Raw genomic sequence first — 22,032 nt, forward strand, 5'->3', positions numbered from 1 at the left:
TTTAAACATTTGTTGCCGCTCTCTGGTATCTCTTGATGGTGTTCGTCCTCTGTCTGCTAAGGACACTGCAACTCAGCGAAACTGACCCTGACCAGGTCGGGGCCAAATGCTCACACGGACCCCAGAAGCAAGCGAGGCAAAATGACGTTTATTGCTACGTGCTGCGTGTTTAAGTACAGATACCTCCGCCAATCATAAAGCGATACTTGGCATTCACATATGGCATAGGGAGCCTGTACGCGTCACATCCCGTTTTCCTTGCCACGCCTACTACATCTCCCCCTCCCTATGCCGACATCTCCCATCACCTCACACGCGGAGCTTACAGCTGATCCCTAATCCTATGATATTTTATGCGTTCATCCATAAACTGATACATTGTCCTCGACAAGACAATCCTGGAAGCACCTGATTATACATGGAATGATAGCTGCTATAAAGATAATGACAAGCAATGCGAACGCTAGCGTCTTGACACCCTGCGCGAGCCACTCTCCGATATTGCCGAATGTGCGTTTAAACCAATCCCCTATGGGATCGTCGTTCATCTGAATCTTCTCCGTATGTTCCTTCATAGCTTGAAGCGCTTTGTGAATGGACACACTATGATCGCTAAGATTGAAGCAACACATCCCCTCTACGTCTTCACACCCGTGTCCTTGTGCTAGGAGTAAGAAATTGATGGCCGCTCGATTTTGCAACACCGCGTGCCGGACGCTGTTCGTGTCCTCCAACATCGCATTCAATATTAATGTTAAATTCGCTTGCCTAACCGACCAACATGCTAAGCGCTCAATCTCCTTCAAGGCCTGCGCCGCAGCTACACCTGGAGCAAAGAAAGAAGCAAATATCCGGGCTGTCGCACTCCATAGCTGTACCTCGTCATTGCAGTCAGGCGGGAGCAAACTCGACAAGCACCTGCTGCGGCGGTGCCCCGTAATGTTCGGCCCATACATCATCCAGGTGGTAAAGTTAGGAGAAAGCACAGTCAACTGTCCTAGATAACAGGGCCCTCCCAAGGCATTGCGCGGGATACCCTGCCAAGCTCTGTCCCCGCAAATCAAGAAAATACCCGGGGGGAGTGCTTTAGCCGACGTGTTGTTCCACAGAGATTCACCGGAAAGCCCGAACCCCTGGAAGTAGTCCGAATGACAAACGCCGGAGTGTTCCATCTACTAAGCGAAGGTTCAATATGACCCATGCGAAGCTCCTGGGTTACTAAGGTTTGCAAAGCATTAAGTTTCTCTGCTGATAAGGGCCACTGGTCCACCCACACAGGACGGGTGTCCGGTTTCCAGCGCAAAGGAATAGCATATCGTGCTGACAATTGGCAGACCGTGGCCCCCACTATAAATTTGTAATGCGAGCGCTTATCAGTCGCAAGAAGTCTCGCCCCAGAAGAGTTCCGGGGACACGCGCTACTAACGGTGTAAGCAATGCTGGTTTCTCCAAGGAGCCATCCCTATTAATAACAACCACTTGTACCTCATTAAGAGACCGCTGTGAGGGGGTCGCCCCTCCAACCCCCATAATAGACTGCGAGGCCCCCGTAGGCCACGAAGGTGGCCACTCCGTTTCCGCGACCACAGTAACGTCGGCGCCGGAATCTATGAGGGCGGTGACAAAGATAGATCGAGGGCCTTGGAACTCTGGCGGGAGGTTGGTGCAAGAAATAGTGGCCTTCACCAGAGGGCGCTCTTGAGTACTTAAGGACAGCGCCGCCATGGGTAAGCTCAAGTCAGGGACCCGCACCAATCGAGAAATGGAGTTGCCGTGCGTAGGCGGTCTCCTGTCATTATCTCCCCGGCGTGTAGGCCTACGGGCCCTACATTGTGGTGCCGTATGACCCTTGCGCCCGCACTGCTGACATGTCACCCCTCCGCCCCTGCCCATCCTGCATTGGGCCCTAATATGGCCCAACTGGCCACATTTAAAGCAAGGTCCTAACTGTCGGTCCTTGTCACGCTGGTCCATCTGCCTACAGGCCATCATCACTCCCGCTACAGCCGCGGCCACTTCCCCTGCCACGGACGGACCGGCCTTTTGCTTATCCAAGACATATTTGATGGCCTCACCGGGGGTTTGGAACCTTCCTGGCGCTGTTCTCAAAATCCCCTGCACCCCTTCACTGGACTTCTGATACAAGCAATCCAGGATGACGGGACCGTGAACCACCCTGGGCAGATCCGAGCCTTCCACTGCCTTAATTAACCTGTCTGCAAACTCCTGAAATGGCTCTGTGGGGCCTTGCGCGATCTCTGTCCATGGAGTAGTGGGCTCAGCACTTCTTGCAAGCTTTCGGAACGCGTCTATTGCAGCGTCCGTAGTCGCTATCAGCTCCCCTGGTCTAAGTTGTCCAACTTGTGCTTGAAGGGTCAGCAGACCTGGGGCACTGCCCATTAATCTCTGTATATTGGACCCGTGTATAGGGTTTCCTTGATCACCCTGCGCCGTAATCAGCATTTGCTTAATTCAGGTATGCCACTCCTCTTTCCAGAGCATATACTGCACCGGTTTCAACACCATGCGCATTAAGTTCTCAATATCGTAAGGCAGCATTGGGCCCGGTGCTATGAGGGTCTCAAGGGCATTCATCGTCAACGGTGATTTCAGCCCTTTCTTTTCTACTGCCTCAATCATCCTTGCTACCCCCTTTGGGTCCAGCGGGACCCAGATTGGGCCTCCCTCCTCTGAGACAACAACTGGAAGTCTGTAAGTTGCCGCCAGGCCTTTCTCTGCCACTTCCTCTTTAATCCGGCCCCAATCAGTAAGCTTAGGTTTCCCTTCCTCTTTTCCTTTTGAGGACGGTCCCGCCCCCTCCTGCGATGTCTTTACCAAAGAAGGATATAACGGCTGCCTAGGGGAGGGTGGGGGCGGTGACAGTGCAGTGGAATTGGGAGGGGCCGTCGGCGCCGTCGGACAGCCCCAGAGCTTCTGCGACTCTTCTTCCTCCTTTTCGCGATCTTCCTCCTTTACCGTCGCCATTTTATTCGCTGCCGTCTGAGTGCCGGACCTGCAAGACTCCAAAGACCCGCTTCCCGAAGCCCGCTCCCCACTCACGACCACCCCAAGTTTGTCCTCTTCCCTGGCCGCTTTAAGGGCTCCTGATATCAATCCCCGTGTTTTGAGTTCCGTAGCTTTCTGACTAGCCATGGCGCGTGGGCATAGCGCCGAGGTGAGCAAATCCCACCTGCCCGAATCCAAAACGTGGCGGGGAGAGTCCAGCTCCTCCTGCTCATTTAATAACGACAGAACTGCCGCAATCTCCTTCCACGAAGGAGTAGATTTCCCACAATAGTCCTCACAGAACTGTACAAGTACCTTAATGACTTGGTCCATGGTTACGCACGCGACCTGCCGCCACCCCGCAGGCTCTTCACCGCAGTACGTCTTCCGTGAGCGACCTGCCGCCACCCCGCAGGCTCTTCTCCGCGTCGCGGAGAAGGACGCTGCAACTCAGCGAAACCGACCCTGACCAGGTCGGGGCCAAATGCTCGCACAGACCCCAGAAGTAAGCGAGGCAAAATGGAGTTTATTGCTACGTGCTCGCCACGCCTACTACAAACATTGTTTCCTTATTTTAGCACATGGAAATATAGTTGTTTCGTGGTGCAATTTATGTTATTAGAAGCAATTTAAATGTAATCACATTGCTTTATAGAACATGCTTAATGTTTCTAATTACCAAGAATGTTGTTGGATGTTACACTGATTTCATTTTCAAAACACAAGAAATTTAGACATAGAAATATTGAATGTCCTAAGTAGCTGTTAGCTCTTAGTGTTAGCAGTTTTATAAAATATTCCTTGTTTGTATTGAAACGATCATTTCTTACCTCACTGCTACTGCAGTGACTGCTGTTCACAGGAGCTCTGAACTTCATATTCTAAAGCTTAGGAGTGCTATCAAACAGGACTCTAAGCATTTCTTATTCTTCTGCTGTTTACATTGATCCTGTGCCCATGTCTTCAAAATTCTTTGCTCTGTAAGAAGACACTAAGCTTCATGACTAATTGGAGTGCACAGGCCACGGAAAAGGATCTGCAGCAGCATGGGGCAGCTTGGTATGACAGCTGTGGATGGGTAGCAGAGAAGAAAAACACACACACAAATGTATACAGCTGGTATGCAGCCTGGAATTTGGCTGGGCAAAGGCTTTAGGGATGGTGCTGTGAGGGATTCAGATACATACAGACTTTTGTGATACCGCCATTGTGAGGAAAGTAATCTGGCTTTTTGCTGCTTCTTGTTGCTCTGAGTTGTGCAGGGGAGGCAACAGCTCTTAAGCTGCCAGAGCACTGTAGCAGCAGGTTCTACTTCATACCTGTTGACTCCATTTTACTGCGTATCTGCATCTCTGGCAGATGCTGTTTGTAGAGCTGGATCTCCAAGGAATGATCACTGAGCAGGTCACTGGAGCGATAGATGAGGTGAGATGGTGCAGCAAGAGAGAACTGCTCTTCCCTGGGCAGCAGCAGCACTCTCCTGCCAGCCAAGGCTTTTCTGCTAGATACGACAAGCAGAAAATTGGATCCTCCGTGAATACACTGAGACTCTTTTCCTTTGAATGTACTGGGGCTGAACAAAATACTTAGGGGCTACCCTGCAAGCATTGCATGCAGCAGCCAAATTAATTACCTTTGTTTTCCACAGTGACTTTCAGAGGCAAAATATAATGACAAATAGTCAGCTACTGGTATTTTCAGCTACATCTGAAAACTGTGGAGTAGTTTAACTGGATGCTAGAGTATCTGAGCAAAATTATGCTCACCAGTCACTGCTCTGAGACCAACTGCACTGGGCTTCAGCTTGCACTGGGAGTTCCTGTAATACATCTGACATTTTTCAAGCCTATGTTTAAACTCCTAGGAAATCACTCACTTGACACACTCTTGGATGGTGGCCTTGAGCCTTCTGTTGTGCATCTGAGATTCCAGACAGCTTTTGTCAGGTCACAGCTGTAAGCAGAAGGCACCCAGGGCTGCCTTCCTATGCACCAGTGTGTGGAAGGAACCAGCCTTTGTTCCTTCAGAGTCCCTGCTTTAAATGGCTCTAAACAGCATCAGAATTAGGCCTTGAATCTCAACTGATGCATTGTGATCTTTCTAAACTGATTGGTTTTCTGTCATCTGCATTTTATTTTTGCAAATAACTCTTAGCACTTATTTATTTGCATTGTAGGGATGCATCAAGATCTGGACCAGAATGTCTACAATCTTGTGCTGGATGCTATGTGGTTCCACTGCTTTCTCCAGGCCTTCCTACCTGCTACAAGAGCGGGCAGAGGATCATGTAGGTTTTAAAAATCTCCTTAGGATACTTCGGGGTGAGGGAAAAAGGAGTTGTTTGAAGTACTTTTTCTATGAAGGAATAATTTTTTTTTCATCACCAGTGTTTGCAGTGTCTCCAACTTTGGAAGTACTTAAGTCTCATGATTTACAGGAAATGTGAAATTACTGTAATAATATTTTTATTCAAAACTTGCTATTGATCCAGGGACATCCTGAATACATATCTTAAGGTATTCCAGCATCAGTCACTGATAAGTGGTAGTATCTGCAGGATTCTCCATATGTTTAAGCTCAAATTCTGACTGGCAAAAAAAAAAGTTTGTTGGAATAATCAGAGTGAGATGGGATTTAGTCTCACGAATATTCCACCACTGCGCTTGCTGACAAAGCTTCCAGCCAACTTTCACAGCAGAAGCAAGCACCTTTGTGATTTGATTAGTATAAAGGCAGCCCCATGTTGCAGTTGGTGGCACTCTTGCATGCTTATTATTTTCCAGAGTATTAGGTGAAGGTACAAGACAGGTGAAACACTGGTGGGATTGAGATCCAATAATATCAAACAAAGAGGCTTACCTCTGTCCTTAATGTCTCAAACACTCCTTCAAAAAGCATTCTGTATGGCTGATGGGATGATGGGAAATCAGGGGAAGATAATGCTCCTATGGTAGCTTGAAAAAGGGGATGTGAATACTTTTAGAAGCCACTTTTCTCTGTGCTCCCTTCCTCCCCATTTTTTGTGAGTAAGAAAGCGTGGTGCTGGATGTGCTGGAGTGGCAATGTTTAGTAGTCAAGTGCAGTCTGCTCCCAAGTGCTTTGCTCCTGAACCCAGTTGTGGTTGCTAAGTGACAACAGCCTAATTGACTCATAACTTTGACTAAGCCAAACATTCAAAAGCAAGAGAGGAGTGCTAAGGACAATGAAGCTCTCCTGCTGTCTATATAGTAAATCACATTTGGTACTAATATGTTTTCTAGAGCAGACAATGTTATTTATTTGCTGTTTTTCTCCAGTAAATTAGATATTACTCAGAGCTTTATAGAGAATTACGCTAATTGTTATGGTAATCATAATAGGAAGCTATTACCTTCAATAAATAATTATTTCACCTTCCCAAAGTTGTTTGTGACGTCACGTGGCCTTAATTCCAGCTTTATAATGAAGGTTTTTCTCAAAACAAGAAAAGAACAGATATTATTATGGTCTTTGCTGGGGAGGGCTTGTATATCAGCAAGGGGGAGTCTTCCCCCTTCATGAACAGTTACTTAAAAATCTCGTGATATTTCTAAACAGATAATTCTGATAACTCGTGATAATTCTAAACTGTTTAGAAATCACACTGACATGGCTGTCTTAGGACTGCTTTTTATTTGTGATTGTAGCTTAGTGTAGATAAAAATAAGAAATACCAGGGTCTGTGAAAAAGCTTGAATCCTTGTGAAAACAGGATCAGACTGGTTTCACTCGAGTGAAACAGCTATTGCTCTTACTTTTCTGCCTAAGGACTTCAAAGAAGATGCCAATATCAATACAGATTTAGGATAAAAATTTACAGGACTAAACTTCCATTTTCACATGTAATTGTTATTATACCGACTGATGAAATTCTGCGGCATAAGAGTACCAAAATAAAATGCCTCACAGAGACATTAAATGACATTTTAAAATCAAATTATTTAAGTTAATACTGTGCATAACAGCTTTCCCTTTTTCTTTTTGTAGCAAGTCCTTTATTTTATCCAATATTGCTTGATAAACTGTTTTTGTAATCCACTGTGTCTGACCTAGATAGAAAATTCCCTTTCATAAACAGCTACAGCAGTGTTTGGCTATTCACAGCAGTATTCCTCAGCTGCTAATGTTCATCAGATACATGAACAGAATGATACAGAATGATAAATCCCCAAACTACTAATTACTAAGGTGTTGTGCTTTTCACATAAGTAAACTGGAAAACATCTTATTTGGTGTTAGGAAAGATGGATATCTTCCACTCTTGTTTGTGCTTTCCAGTGCAAGAGCAGCACTGGATAATACTGAGGGGTACTACTAGCAAGGATGCTTTCATCTGAAGGTGTAGAGAGAATTGATGTTTTGCATCGAGCTCCAAGGTTCAGCAGTGTTCTTCAGGGGTTCCGGAGAAGTACAATCCATAGCTGGAGGCTGGTGTCAGCACAGCAGTTCAATAGAAAACAATGAGGAGCTTCCACTAATCCACTAACTTTCTTCTCTAAAGCCTTCAGTGTGTATTTGGTGGCACAGGTTTTGTTTGTCATGACATAGTGCAAACCTAAAGCCCATCAAAATGGGTTTCATTTCTCTAGCAACTGTAATTTCTCTGCAGAAGGAGCTCTACAGTGCTAAATAATGCAGATGTTTTTCACTGCTAGTTATGTCTACTACAATGGTTTATTGTCCTGGGCATGATAACCAGAATAAGGGGATTCTCAGTGGGTTTGCTGGCTGAGAATGTTTGCAGAGTCCTGAACAACACTACACAGAAACAGAGTTTTAAGGCCAGATTTGCTGTTAATCTCTTTTTCATTCCACATGCAAACAGTTTGCAGGAGTAACTGATGTTAACTTGATATCTAGTGCTGTGCCTACACGTTTTTAGGAGCAGATGTGACCTCGCTCTTTGTTTGTTAGGAAAGTGCCTCTCCAAACAATGGGTTAGCAAAGCTCTGCCTCTGCACTGATTTGTTCATTTGATCAGCTTCAGAATTGTGCTATTGTTGCTGCTATGGCTTGTAGCCAGCCTGAAACACTGGGAGAAAGCTGAGGGAAGGGAACTGGAGAAGAAAAAAAGATGGGCCAGTTTTAACAAAACTGAATAAAGAGTTATAAGACACATCATAGCCTATTTCTCCATCAAACCCTGCAAATTAGGCACTTTGCTGTGTCTCCAGAGAGCTGAATGTAATTAAAGAGCTTGCTTGATGTGAACTCATGCAATTGGAGTGAGGTTCATCTTGCTAGGTGCTTTCTTTAAATGAAATATCTGCTTATGCATACCAAGGATCAGAGAAAGCGTATTGTAACTCCCTCAGGATAATTCCAAAATATGAACCTAATGCTTTAGCATTTGGGACAGTACAACATTGCGTGTCTGGGCACCATGTGATTTTTAAGCGCTAAAAAACTATGTGAACTGCCGTTATACACACATCATCTTACAATACCCATTTTTTTCAAGTAGCAGTTCAGTTTTCTGTGGTTTTATGTGGCTCAGAAGGGTACAGTACTGACACAAAGCAGCTTTTCCAACAAAGCCATCTAACTAAAAAATGATGCTCAACCACTAAAGTATTCCCCAGTGGTGAGATGACAGCTGAAGATTGCTGAGGGATATTAGCGATGTGCTTAATCAGTTCTGACTATCAAATTAGAAACAACTGGAATTAGTGAGAGAAAAAAATTGCTTCATTTCAGTCAAATTTTAAAAGATACCGAATTAGCAGCGTGAGGTAAGTTCTGTGTGAAGGACAGCTGGGGATGTAGATTAATTAGTGCAGATATGTAGATCACAGAAACCAATCTGTTCAACAAAATTGTAGCAGTGTTTTTTTTCCCCTCCTCCCAGACAATTAACAATTCAGAACATCTCTCTGAGAGAAAGTTGAGGAAGTCCCATTTTGATGTGCCAAAGCATCACAAGAAAAGGCCTACCCAACCCTGGATGCTGCCACTGCCTTGTGCATGTCACTGTCAACTGTTCTCCAGCTGCCTCCCTGAACCCACCATGCCACTGGCTCTTGGCTCCTATGTCCTCCACGTTTTCTGTGATTTCCAGTGACCACTGTGGACTCCATAACCAGATCAAAATAAAGAACGGGAAGTACAGATGATGGGTAAGCTTTCTGTTTTTCCTCTTCCACCAAGGGGTGTTTTCCAGCTCTGGGCTGGCTCTGCTCCTCCACGGCTGTCCCTTCCCATAGAGATCACTTCTTAAGAAGGAAGCAAACTGAAGCAGCAGGTAGGTTTTGCACTCTAAAATCTGGAAACCTCCTCAGTGGTTCTTTGAAAATCTCATTTCCTGTATGTTTTATTATGTTTAGTTTGCAAGGCACATGGAAACATCTGATGTGTTTTCATTTAGACATTTCTCAGAGCACTGCTCAGGGATATCTTGCTTAGATGAGTGCAAAAAAATATATATGTATGTAATTCTGCAAAATGCAGTGGATTATTTTGTTAAACACAGATGTCACTCACAGCACTTATAAGTAGTGGCTCTCAACTGCTCGTTACCTTTTCCCACTTCCCTTACATTGAAGACAGTTAATTTCATTATTTATCTGGTCTACTTGGGATGTACATAATGTACTAATGAAGAGGAAGAGAACAGTAATGATGTTTAGCACTTGAAAAGCACTTATTCCAGTGTGCTGCATAAATATTAACTGATGAATCCTCACAGCAGCCCCAAGGAATAGATTAATACTATTATCTTTCTCTTTAGAAAAATAAAAACAGTGAAGTGACAGTATGAAAAGAACACAGAAGTGCACAGAAGTACTCTTCTAGTCTTTTTATAGTGTATGAATGAGGCTTGTAGATGTTGTTTATAATTTGGCTTACGGTTTACACTTAAGTTTGAACTGGAATATGAAATCTTGCCTTCCCCTGACTTTACTATGAACTTGGGGTAAGAACTTGGTAGGAACATCCTTAGAATTTAACCAAAAGGTGAGAAAGTTAAACTACTATGTAGCATTTTTCTTCTAGCAGTGGTATGTCAAGAAGCATTAAAGATAGCAAAAACTTGGAAGACAGAATGGATAAAAATCACTTGCTTCAGTTAGGCACTGCTTCCCTTGAAAGTAACCATCCTACTCCTCCATGCGTTCTCCTCTTTCAGTGTTTTCTGGGCTGCTTTTGTGCCAGGTGCACATCCCCAGACTTACAGCCTCTGCAGCTGTGTTTTAAATCTGAACCGAGCTGAGTCACAGTGCACCTTCCTTAGCATTCACCATGGGTTTATCCTCACTGGAGCTGCCCTTCCAGTGCAGTGTTTTGGGTTCTACTCTGACCAGAGTCATTATACCAAAAGAAAGGGGCATTTCAGAGCGGCAGGCTCCCTCCTTCTCGTGACTCCCTGCAGGTATGCCCCAAGGCAGATGGCTTCTTGTTCCATGTATTCCTACACCATGAGCACTTCATGTTGTTGTTATGGGGAAGCAGTGTGTTGGGGGGGGCTGTGTTATTCTATGAGCTTAGTGCTGACATGCCTAAGTGGGCCTGAGATATGAATGCACAACTTCAGTTTGCTGTCCAGTTTTGCCCTCGAGGTAGATTTCCCTATCTCGTGTTAAAAAGCACCATTATTGGGAGCAAAATGTAAGCTGAAGGCTGTTCCATGTACTTGAGGCTTACTTGAACCTACCAATTCAGTCATGATTTTTGGGCACTTTAGCAAGGAAAAAGGGACCTGTTCTTGTACAGCTGGTAAACGCTGACTGTTCTACCACTCTCCCTCTGAAAAATTCTCCAGCACTTCTTTAGTGACATTAAGTTATGTTTAGTTCCGAAGAGCAGAAATGAATCCCTTCTGCAATTAAGATACCTCATTCTCTGATACTGTTACTATGGATGAAGAAAAACCATCTATAAATGAATTCTATAGCTCAAATTCCTCAAAAGATGCATTTGTCCTTCTAAAACAGAGATGTATTCTTAAAATCCATTTTAATTGAAAAGCCTCCCACTACTCAACTACAGATGCAGATGTTTTCCAATTACAGCTAATCAAACTCCAGGCCTGATGTGTTTCCTCTCCAAGGGAGAGCAGGAAGAACTCATGTTAGTATAGGAGTGGAAGCAACATCAGTGTTAGCTCTTGAAACAGATTGGCCTAACTTGACTTCCATTTAATTTGCAGAGTGTAAATATAAATTGATTTTAGTTAGACTATGTTCAATTGGACACAATGTTTGTATAGAAAAAACATATACTGAAAAATGTTTGTATACATATTTAAAGGGATATCTATTCTGAAAGTTCAGGCACTGGTGTAGGTGTGCCTTCTCTGCATGAATTGCTGCAGCATTTTGTGGTTATTCCATTTGTGGATAGCACAGCTACACTTTGGGCCAAACAAGCAATGGAAATGTTGTCACCAGTGGTTTGTCAAGGCAGCACTTATTAGTGGATGAAATAAAAGACCTTGATCAGAGTTTTGAGGCAGTAATTGACTCAAATTTAAAGTATTCCAGCAGGGCAATGGGTGTAGGTGAGTAGTCAGAAGTACAAGACCTTCCTTCTGGGCAGACTGCTTGCCAGTCTGGTGTGCTCTCAGCGGGCACCAAGGGCAACTCATGTCCCTGCTCTTGAAGGGAAGCTTCTTGGCCTTGTGCAACGCAGCAGTGCACCTAAAGGAGCTGGCAGCACTTCCTTGCAGTTCTGACTGCACATCAGTGTATGGGGTGAATTTGGTGCTTCTCGTCAAAGCAAAGGGTAAAAAATTTCACTGGCATGCAGGAATTAAAGAGAGAATATAGAAAACAAGATGTATCATCAGTAGTTAATTACTGCTGATCTTAATACGTTTTCCAGGATAGTCTTCAAAAGTGCCCCAGGGTAACTTGGAGTTGAGAGAGGTTCTAGTAACTGTTTCAGGAGGAAAATAGCGAAATTACTTGCAGTAATATCCTAGTAATTTTTCATTTCAGTAAAATAAACCAAAAGCTATGGTAAGACAAAAAGGCTGCCAATGATTCCTGCTGTTTCTTTTTATTATTTTTAACTTATTTATTTTTGAAAGGACACCTGCACAAAGCAGTGACCTTCACACGTTCATTTGAACTGGTGTTAATCAGTTTGCTGGCAATCAGAGGAACCATTAACACCATCAGTATAACTAGTATCAATATAATAATTGTTCTTAAATGAATAAATGCAAACATAGAGTAAGAGGGATCAAATTAACCCTCACTGCATCTTCTAGTCACTCTGATTAATTAATGGGGGAAAAAGACAACTTCTGGATCTTTTTCTTCCTTGCAGTTCCTCCGGGTACTTTTGGGGAAGGTTCCTCCCAGTAGGGTCTGGTACTTGCTTGGGGGTTTCCATGGATCAGTAAGGGCAGTTGGATGAGACAGATCTCGTATGAGCCCATCAGCTTGGAGATGCTTGAGGTAGAGACTAAAACATGTTATAAACCATGAGATCCTATCAAGTGTGAAGAATGTAGTTGTCTCATCCCTCTGCTCTTATGATGGAGACTTCTAATGTGTGGATTTCTCTTTCGAGTCAAAGATATAATGTCTCTGCAGTCTCTTTTCTTTAGGTGTTGTTGGTTGTTCGTGTCAATAAATCCTGGTTTTGAGCTAAATGAAAACTGGGCCTTACTCACTCCAACTGGGGCTGTCAGTCAGTTGTCTCCACAGCTGTGATGCTCCATAGGAGCACTGCTATACCCAGGGAGCAGCCTGAGGCAGGGAGCTTAGGAGTTATAAGGTCTGACAGTCCTTCCTTGTGTCTGCTGGAGCTACCAAGCTTGGGATTTTAAAACTGCAAACTCTGAGATTCGAGAGATGAGGTAATATGTGAGGGACTCAACTGGGGCACAGACGCATGGGATAACAGCTAACCAAGCAAATGGGGCAGGTAGGTCAGAGCTTTTGTGGGCAGGAGGAGTAGGCTTTGCATAGGAAGGGGCAGTTTGTTTTTCTGCACCCAAATAACGGCTAACAAAGAGCCTGAAAAATTGCTTAGTTTTGTGAATGTGTTTTCCTTAGAATCTGCCAGTTCCCATGATTTAGCTGTAGTGCTTTAGTTCCATCACTGTATGATCCTTATTGGACTTTGTCTGAAATGGGAGTTTTTTTAGGATGAAAAATGACAGATTGAGCCATTTGTGCGGAGGACAATGTATTTTTCCTCTTCCATCAACATGAAACAAACCCTTAGAGACACGTTTACTACATTAGGGCTGGAAAAATAACTTGGGCTGCTTAGTCAGATCAACAGCTTTGGCCTCTTGGCTGTGCTTCCTAGGAGGTGACAGAGCAGGGCTGTCTGTGCCAGCAATGGACTCTCTGCCAATGGCTCTTTTCTGGGGAAATGAACCACAGCCATTGGAGAGTGTTCGTTTTTACTTAAAGTATTTGAAATAAAATCAAGATGTACTGCACATTAAAATACCTCTTCTATAACAGGTACTGGGAGCAGTAGGTTTCCACTGTTTGCCTTTCCTCTAATCCCAGGCTGGCTGGGATTGGAGATTTAATCTTTTTATCTGTATGAAAACAGCAGCACGTTATGTGGCAGGTAAATCTCTTTTCTTACCAAGAAGTAAATAAAGCAGCTAATTTCTAACATGCTGTTGTAACAACTGCACTGCCAACAAAAGTAAAGAACAGTTTCTTTAATACAGCAAAAAATAAATCTGGGATGATCCTCATCAGTATTGCAAGTGGCTACTCCTTTATTCTGCCTCTCCTGCATTGCCATGAACTGCCTTCTTACCCATTTGCTAGTTATCCGCCCTGATGCTGATGAATTGTGTCTTGTCTGCACTTCCATCACACTGAAAAGACTTCTTTTTCAACTGGTTATAAATAATGCTCTACTGCAATCAACTCTAATTAAACACTTGAACTGACTGGGACTTCCCTTAGACTGCCAGGACACCTGAGTCCATGCTGCTGTTGGAATGGGATTACCCTTTCTTGGTTGCATGTTGTCCTTTTACTGCATTCACCTTGTGCTTTGCTGGGAAGACCAGTGAACACAGGAAAAGACTGCTTGCAGGGATTGTGAAGCCAGTAGAAGAGGTTGGACAGGGCAGGTAGCTGTCAGGTGTGATAAATACAGATAATTCTGGCTTGGAGCAGAGAGAGGGACTATAAAACCTCAAGGTCCCTGCTAGTTCAATTTTTCCAGGCTTCTATATAGCACATACTTTATTAATATGCATATTAGTGTCCCAGTGTGATGTGTTTTAATATCACTTCTACTGCAATAAAATCTTATTTCCCCTAGAGAACATTTATGCAGGATTACCTTGTGTCATCAGCAAGAATGAAAAGAGTATGACTTCTGTGTCTAAATACAGCGACGTTTTCATGATGGCAAATTGGTCAGCAGTGATCAATATGCTGACAAGCAGTGTCTGATATGTGTGCACTACTGTGCCCTGAACTAGATAAGACCCTGATGTGCTTTAAAGTGCTGCCTCTTCAGCAAAGTAGGAAGTTTGGAGCCCTGAGTCATGGGAGGATCATAAAGGACTTTTGGGGAAAGAGTATCCTTTGGAAACCTCAGAACAGAGAGTGGCTTTGTGGAAATAAAATGGAGAGTTCAATTTGGTTAGCAGAGAGCTAGGAGCTGTTATGGCCTGGGAGGGTTGCTTAATTCCACTGATCTGCTCGTGGACCTCCAGCACTTCCATGCTTTTTGATTTGCAGTAGTTCTTTCGTTATGGTTTCTTGATGGCAAGGTGAAGGAGAACTGTGGCACTTTTTGCGTGGCAAGATGCTATGACTTAACTTCTGCAGCCCCTGAGAAGAGAGGTGTCTGCCCTCACATCTTCCCAATAACCAGTGCAAAGCAGGGCATGCAAACTCAGCGAGCAGTCCTGCTGATCACCTCCCCTCTGTTCCTGAACTACGCACGAATGATACAAATTCCTGAAAAATAGGCAAGCCCTGAATGCAATTCCCCGTGAACTTTTCCCATGTTCCTTCTCAACCCTTTGTGAGGGCTGCCCTGAGCTGCCTTCTCTTACCCATGAGCTTTTCTTGCAGGCTTTCAGAGCCAGCAGCCCTGCATGCAAAATATTTCAGCATGTGCAGCAGATACATCCCTAAATAAACAGCTTTGCTCATATTTCCATCTGGTATAGCCAAAGTAGGAAAACGTGAGGAAAAAAGTAAAAAGCAGTAAAGGCATTGTGTGTTTGTGACTCTCCTTTTCTCCTGGTGAAGATCAGTGGTGATTGTTTGGTTTTGGTGTGTCATGGAATTTGGTGATTGTGTACTAACAGATCACCACAAGTCTTTACCAGGTTCCCAGCTATCCAGTGTAAAACTCTTTGTTGACTTGCCTTGTTTACTGCCTCATTTTCTCAACTTCTGTCTGAGATCTGATGTTTTCTGTTCACCTTATAGACCTGCGTTCTTGCTTTCTCTTCTGCTTTCTCTTTCGACTGGTCTCCAGTTTCCATAGATACTGCAAGCCTCACCTTGGCTTCTGAATTAGTGTCCCTTTGTGGTGTTGCATGACTGTGAAAGGTCTAGTTTCCTCTAGGCACTTAACTAAAGAAAAAGATGTATTTGAATCCCTCACATAACAGTAATTTAAATCAGAACAGATTCAGTCTATGGAGGGTCTATGGAGAGCAGGTTATTGTGCAAAAGTTACTTTGCAAAGGCTTTAATTAAATGGAAGTTCATGGAGCACTTGATTGCAAGTGAAGGCAGAACATTGACGCAGAACATCTCTAGTGGAAATGACTATTTCCATTCCTCTAGTGCAAAAGCAACAATGTCCTTAACACAGAAAGCCAAGACTAAGAGATACTGATTATAGCTCCTAGATGGTAGCTGTGTCTGCTGTGACCTCCCCCTCCTGTTTGTGTGAGACTGGCTGTGTGTGTTATGCCTGATGCTCTACTACTGATGGTGGTGCCTGTGGCTAAAATGAAATCTGATTGGAGCAGCTAAGGTAGCATACGTGATCTCATGTGCAGGAGAGCAGAGAAACAAGCCCCTAGCCTCACCTCCCACTAGCACTTCTCTCTCAAGGTAGGGGCCAGCAGGAAAAGGCCCCACGGATCTACCTGGCATTGTGGCAAAAGCACCCGAGTAGATGCAGTGGTTTTCCACGGAGCTGCTGCCTTCCAGAAACATTTCCAGTTGGGTCCCTGCATCCCTACTGGAATGAAGGAAAAACAGTGAAATGTCTTCATCCTATTAGCTCTGAATGCCCAAATGCCAACTATTAGAGGCCAGCACCGGTAGCCAAGGGAACAGCCCTCCCACAGGAAAAATAAAAATACAGCTGAGCAGCACAGAGAGAGGACAGCACACAAAAGGCTCACCAGACCATGAGAACATTTGGGTTTTGTTGTGGAGCTAGGTGTTTTGTTTTGTTTATTTTAATATAGATGGATAGCTCTAATCTTTTCTCCATTCTGAGCATTCTGACCACCTGCGGCTTAAAGTACTGAGGCACTCTTCAGCCTTTAATGGGTCTGAGAGAGCTTCAAAGAGCTACTGCAATCCCATCAAATAGGTGCACAGCTAGTCCCGAACAGAAAAGCTGGCTTGGTCTCCAGTGTCAGACGTGTGTTTGTGCACTGGTTCAGCCCTGGCTGCATACAGAAGGTGAAGATGTCTATGATGAAGAGCTGCATTTCTGTCCCAGTCTTCAGCCATGCAGGGGTTTAAACTCATTGCAGGCCCTCCTGTTTCTTCTTCTGCTACTCTGTTATAAAGTAGTTTTTTTTGCAGTTTTTGGGTTAAGTTACACTCCTCAAATCCTTTAAAACATCAACGTGGGGCCTAGTTGGAAGAAGATGATGCTTGACATGCATGGAGGAAGTGCACAGAGTCCTTTGGTTTTAACCATATTCACCGTCTGAGTAGTATTGCACATAATGATTTCCAACAAGAAACAGCATTTGTTTGTCACTTATTAGCACAAGCCTCCAAGCACAGAAAGTGCTTAATCAATTCCTCTCCTCACACTCATCTGATCAATTGGTAGTGTTAAGGCGAAAGCAGAGAAGAAATGTTCTATAGCCCAGATTGCCCAAGGACCTTTCTGAAAGCAATGTTTCCAGAGCTGTTGGTATTAAGGGTCAATATCGTTAGATTTCAAGGTTATGTCTGTTTCTCAGTTTTACAGTATCTCAGATTCAGCCTAATGAATAAGAATTGAATCGAAGACCTTTGTTCTTTCATTTTTGAACATGAAAGGATGTCACTAATTTTCTTCTGTTCCCTTATGTCCCCAGGCAATGTTAATGCCTTTCAAGAGCGCTAAGCGAAGCGTGAAGGTCACTGCTCTTCTGTAGCATGAGCAGTAGGTTCCTGAGCACCAGGTGTCTTTGCTTGCCTCTAAATGCCATTTTCCCAGCTTGTGTGTGCGATGCTGTCATTGCAGTCTGACAGAGGGCTTCACCTTCGGTTCTCCAGAGGATAGTGTTTCTGTGATCCTTCTAAAATGTAAAACTTTTCCACAGTTGGGCACCAAGCTCTCACAGTGTTGCAGGGTACCAATATGTGGGATGACAGCAAGTATTCTGGGCTCAGTGCTGTGAGGTGCTGAGGCAAAATATTAATTGAAATTGTCAGTTTAAGGGACATTTGCATTACTGTGACAGCTAGCTCTGCCCTATCTCAGCTTACCTTTAAAGTAAGATACTACATATTTCCTTTGTCCCCGTTGCAGAACAAATGAGCAAACAATGCCATAGAGAAAAGCTCCACCACTTCCCTGAAGATAACAGCCACAAAAAGCTGCTTGCAGTGTTGGCAGTCTCACAGCCTCTTATCTTCTTTTCAGATGCTGTTAATAACAAACATTTGTGCTGAGGTGGCTATTGCATCTTTACAGAATAACATCCCACAAATATTACCAGAATGACATTCAAAGGCAAGTTTCTCATCTTAGTGTTTGTTGGCTTGTAAAGAATTAACAGATCCTTGCCATGCTAAACGTTGTTTGTTTGGAGAATAGTCAGTTTGGGCTGTCTGTGATACTGTGTAACCTTAATTAAGTCAATAAACATTCAGTGCTTGTTTTCCTTTCAGGTACAATTGGGAAAATACAGGTTTTCTTCTCAGGAGTTTGCAGCACTTGTTGTTGTAAAGCTATTGTTAAACAACCCATTTCTTGGGCAGGAAACTCTATAGGAACACAGAGTGCTTCCAGTTACAGGAGAGCTGGCAGGAAATCAGCTCGCTTCTTTCCAGTGTTTATCCTGAGATAATGAAATGCTCAGGCCAAGCTATTGAGTGCCAGAAGAACTGACAGAATATGAAATGTTTCACATAAGTTCACAGTGCCCTCATCTTTAAGTTAGGAAATTACACTGTGGCCAAACAACTAACAGTTTTATTCTGTGGCTTTCCTATCCCAGCCTGTTATGTAATGGCTCCACGACCCGAGAAGCAGTTCTGTGTTTCTAGTGATTAGAGTGCACTAGAATGCTCTGGGTGACAACTACTGTACAAACATGCAGAGTTTCCTTTTTTTTTTTTTTTTTTCTTTCTCCTGTTTCACCAGATGGCTTTCAGCTGCCAAGAAAAACTCTCCAGGGTGTTTAAAGCGCCATGTTTCAGTTTTGCATTAACAGGATGAGAACTTACAGAGAACTCTCACTATACTCATGATTATGAGCGTATATATGCATTACTATCATGCTGTTCATATATCCCCATCTGAAATCACCCCTCCAAAGTGGTCTTGATTTTACAAATCAAGACCAAATCAAGACCAAATCACAGATTTCTTACTAGCTGATCTAGGGGAGGAAAGGATAGCAAATAAGACTGTATTACCAAACCAATTCCCATATTACAAACAAGACTGTAAAACAAAGTAAGATGTATAAAACACTATATTTGGAACTAATATACCACTGGTAATTGTAACTAGTGTTAGAGTGGAAGGCAATAACAACAAACTAGATATATGTGATTTAGTTTCTAAAATTAGTATAACTAGTGGTTATAGTGTTTGCTTCAGGAGTGGATGCTAAATATGAAAGTACTGGGAGGCTATATATATGGAATAAGAAGTTAGACATCACAAATTTGGTACAGAAATAGATCATTAAGGTCTTAAGAGTCTTGGATAAGTCTGTTTTGTTTAGATTCTGAGCCATATTGTTGATACAGTGTCTGGAAAGTCAGAGCATGATAGAATTTTTGACACAGATATTTTCCTGGGATGTTGCACCTCCAGGGAGAAGCTACGTGGGCAAGTTCCTCCCTCTCAGTCTCATGATAATGAAACATTGTCAATAGAGTGAACTTCTTTCCGTATCACATACAAAGTTTGAAGACAGTATTCTTTCTTGGTGCGATGATTTACCTACAGAGTCTCCCAGACCATCCCAGTGGGTGTGGACATGTCTAAGAATGCTCACATGTGGACATGTCTAAGAATGCTACCCTCACACACTGCAGAAATAAGTTGTTTTTGGCAGCAGAACACAGGCTGGCAAGCTGCAAGGCTGCTTTTTACAATGCAATGCAGAAACAGAGCCACCAGAACAAGTCCTTTTCTGTTTACATAGCATCATGCAGCTTCTTTACCTGACAGCTTATTTTGTCCAGAATGAATACAAAGGACACTTAGGACACAACGGGATGTGGCAGCAGTGTTTTTCAAATCTCAGCACAAAAACAGCACTCTATTAGTAATCTTTACACAGCTGCAGGAGGCATCCCGTTGTGAATGCTTTCGTGATTCAAAGCTATGTATTTGAGAGTGTATTTAACTAATTAAAATTGGTCACAATTCCTTTTCAAGTATATTGCTGCTTTATTAAAGGAAGTTGGCTGTATGCTTAGATCGATACAAATGAGCAAAAACGAAAACAGAGAGTGGTTTGGAAGCTGTGAGACTGAGTTAAGGTGCTCTACTCCTAAGATCATCCACCAATCCTGAAGAGATCAACAGGTGTTCCGTGTTTCTAAGTATGCTATTATAACCATAGCTCTATCACATTTACTTTATGGCCTCAGAGGAATTGGAGGAACAGTTTTCTTCCCAAGAGGACATAAAATTTAGCCTTTGTAGCATCAGTTAAAAAGAAAGAGCAGAAGCACTGGCCTTTTGATAACACCCTCGTAATATATGAGCTAGATGGTTATAAGCCAAGATTTGCAGTGCAATTTTCACCTCTTAGCCAATTTTGATTATGTCTCATGAACACCATTTCTAGGTTGAGAATAGATTGCTGGGAACATCATTAACAATGTATAATTTAGAACATGCTGAAGTGCAACAGGCTGATCAGATTTGATGCTTTGCCACTCTGATGTTATAGTGTAGCAGAATTTCCTTAATTTAGGCTTGCCAAAACTAGTGATACAAAATTGGATGATGCTTCACAGGCTTATCTGTACTAACACACTTGACACCTTTTACACACAAAGTTAATAACATTTAAACTCTGTTCACATGCTATGAAAAACCCCCCACAAATCTCTTCAGTGTGCACTTTATACGTGGCTTTAATTATCTGCAATGTGAGTCAGTTTTATTCAGGATGTTCACCAGTCCCTTCTTGTTGTACTGTGAACACTGATAATTGGAATAAAGCTTGTACCAGTGTGGCAGATCCGTTTGGATCAAGGATCTGAACAATTTATTAGTGGAATGCCACACTTGGTGCACAGGGAACCTTTCCTATGTGTTCCTCTGAAACAGCTCTATTTTCCTGAAATGCCACAAAATATTAACTGACTTAACAGAAAAAAAAAAAATCTCACTTTTGTCATTGCTAATTTTTTTTGCAGGCTGCTGAAAGCAGAGCAAAGAGCCTCATACCTAAGGTACGCAACTTCTTACATATACTGCCATCTGTCGTTCCTGCATGCCAGTTTTATCGCTCTGCCTGTGTGGTTTTTATCTGTGTTTTATCAAGGAATCTGTTTTGCAAGAAATCTGTTGCAAGTACAGTTGAGTTTGAAGAACTTCCGTAATTCATACATGCTCTGTCTGAAATAGTACATATTGAGATTCCTTAGCCATTTATTCTGCTGTGTATACCTTCAGTTCTGGCTGTGACCAAATTTGTCTTCGTTTCGCTCAATTTATTTTAATAGCAAGCTTGTCTCTCTATTCAAACCATAGCCAGAGCTTCCATGTTCTGAATCAGTTGTATCTTTGTAGCAAAATGTACACAGGTGTATCATAAGCTTGGCATGCATGTATACAACTAAAATCATAAAACTGTATTTCCATATCCTGCTCTACATATTTAGACTGTTTTAGAATGTGTATGCTTAGTTATGGTAACAAACATGGTACATATTTGTAAATATGTAAGCTATATGATTTTTAATGTTTAATTGGAGTCCAGCACATAATCAGTGGACACCTTGCTTCCTAAATCTATCAAAAAAATATTGAGAGCGCCTTTCAAAAGCTGGCTGGAAACGAAAAACAATTGGTGTGTAATTGAGCAAGGAGTGATCACCGTGCACTGGAACAGTGATCCTAAAGCAGCCAGGTAGACATGGAAGTCAGACACACAGTGACAAACCAGCGGGCAAGGCTCTGAAAACAACATTCTGGTTTTTGAAATGTTTGTGTGCTTTCTCCAAGGGAATCTCCTGCCTTAGACACTTACCTGCAGTTCCATAGTAGGTCAATTCCTAGCTCTTTGACTTCTTCTACTACAGCCTGCAGCAGCTCTGCCTCTTCAGTTCATCTGCCCAACAAGACTAAGTAAGTTCCTTTTGTTCCTGCTTCTCATCTCTCCTGCCCATTTCATTTGCAAGAGCTATAGGGAAATATGTCTCTATATATGTATTGTCATGCAGACACATTACTTTTTTGGGCTTGGCATCACCTGGACATTACTTAAATGCTTCTAGGTCTAAACTAACCAGAGAAACATCCCCATAGACCCATAATCACTAGAGACAGCAACAGGCACTGTTTGGGATCAACAGGCAGCCTGGAGGAACTTCTCACAACTAACAGAGTTGATGTGCAAGCAAAGAACAGTATTTTTGTATCCAAAGACAGCAAAATTAGGAATGAGCGTGTGGACGT

The 22,032-nt window shown here is 43.0% G+C and overlaps 3 protein-coding genes and 1 non-coding gene across 7 annotated transcripts in view; 2 read left to right on the forward strand and 2 right to left on the reverse strand.

Annotated features, from left to right (window-relative positions):
* Positions 1–6,087, reverse strand: part of ZCCHC11 (zinc finger CCHC-type containing 11) — a 92,650-nt gene extending 86,563 nt beyond the window's left edge. Inside the window, exons 1-3 of the mRNA XM_046944888.1 lie at positions 5,866–6,087; positions 4,194–4,507; positions 3,837–4,074 (exon numbers count right to left, since the gene is read on the reverse strand). The gene's annotated coding sequence lies outside the window, so the exon portion shown is untranslated. The remainder of the gene's footprint in view (positions 1–3,836; positions 4,075–4,193; positions 4,508–5,865) is intronic.
* Positions 129–3,507, reverse strand: LOC121111419 (MLV-related proviral Env polyprotein-like). Its single transcript, XM_046944906.1, has one exon. The coding sequence runs from the start codon at positions 1,170–1,172 to the stop codon at positions 360–362; it is 813 nt and encodes a 270-aa protein (XP_046800862.1). The 5' UTR covers positions 1,173–3,507; the 3' UTR covers positions 129–359.
* The window catches only part of ZYG11A (zyg-11 family member A, cell cycle regulator), a 41,727-nt gene continuing 22,616 nt past the window's right edge, over positions 2,922–22,032 (forward strand). Inside the window, exons 1-5 of one of the 4 annotated variants that reach the window (XM_046944894.1) lie at positions 2,922–3,511; positions 5,183–5,293; positions 8,873–9,140; positions 20,769–20,804; positions 21,580–21,702. Coding sequence is in view for 1 of the 4 variants with exons in the window: in XM_040705228.1 (XP_040561162.1) it covers positions 12,889–12,897; positions 20,769–20,804 (45 nt within the window). In the remaining 3 variants the exon portion in view is untranslated. Of the gene's footprint in view, positions 3,512–5,182; positions 5,294–8,872; positions 9,141–12,873; positions 12,898–20,768; positions 20,805–21,579; positions 21,703–22,032 lie in introns of those variants that run through there. The other 3 variants (XM_046944896.1, XM_046944895.1, XM_040705228.1) reach the window with 3 other exon arrangements.
* On the forward strand, positions 4,891–5,003 carry MIR6549 (microRNA 6549). The gene has a single exon (NR_105415.2). It is a non-coding gene; the product is annotated as a microRNA 6549 (primary transcript).

This window comes from Gallus gallus, chromosome 8 (assembly GCF_016699485.2).
Source record: "Gallus gallus isolate bGalGal1 chromosome 8, bGalGal1.mat.broiler.GRCg7b, whole genome shotgun sequence".
In the NCBI taxonomy this organism is placed as follows: domain Eukaryota; kingdom Metazoa; phylum Chordata; class Aves; order Galliformes; family Phasianidae; genus Gallus; species Gallus gallus.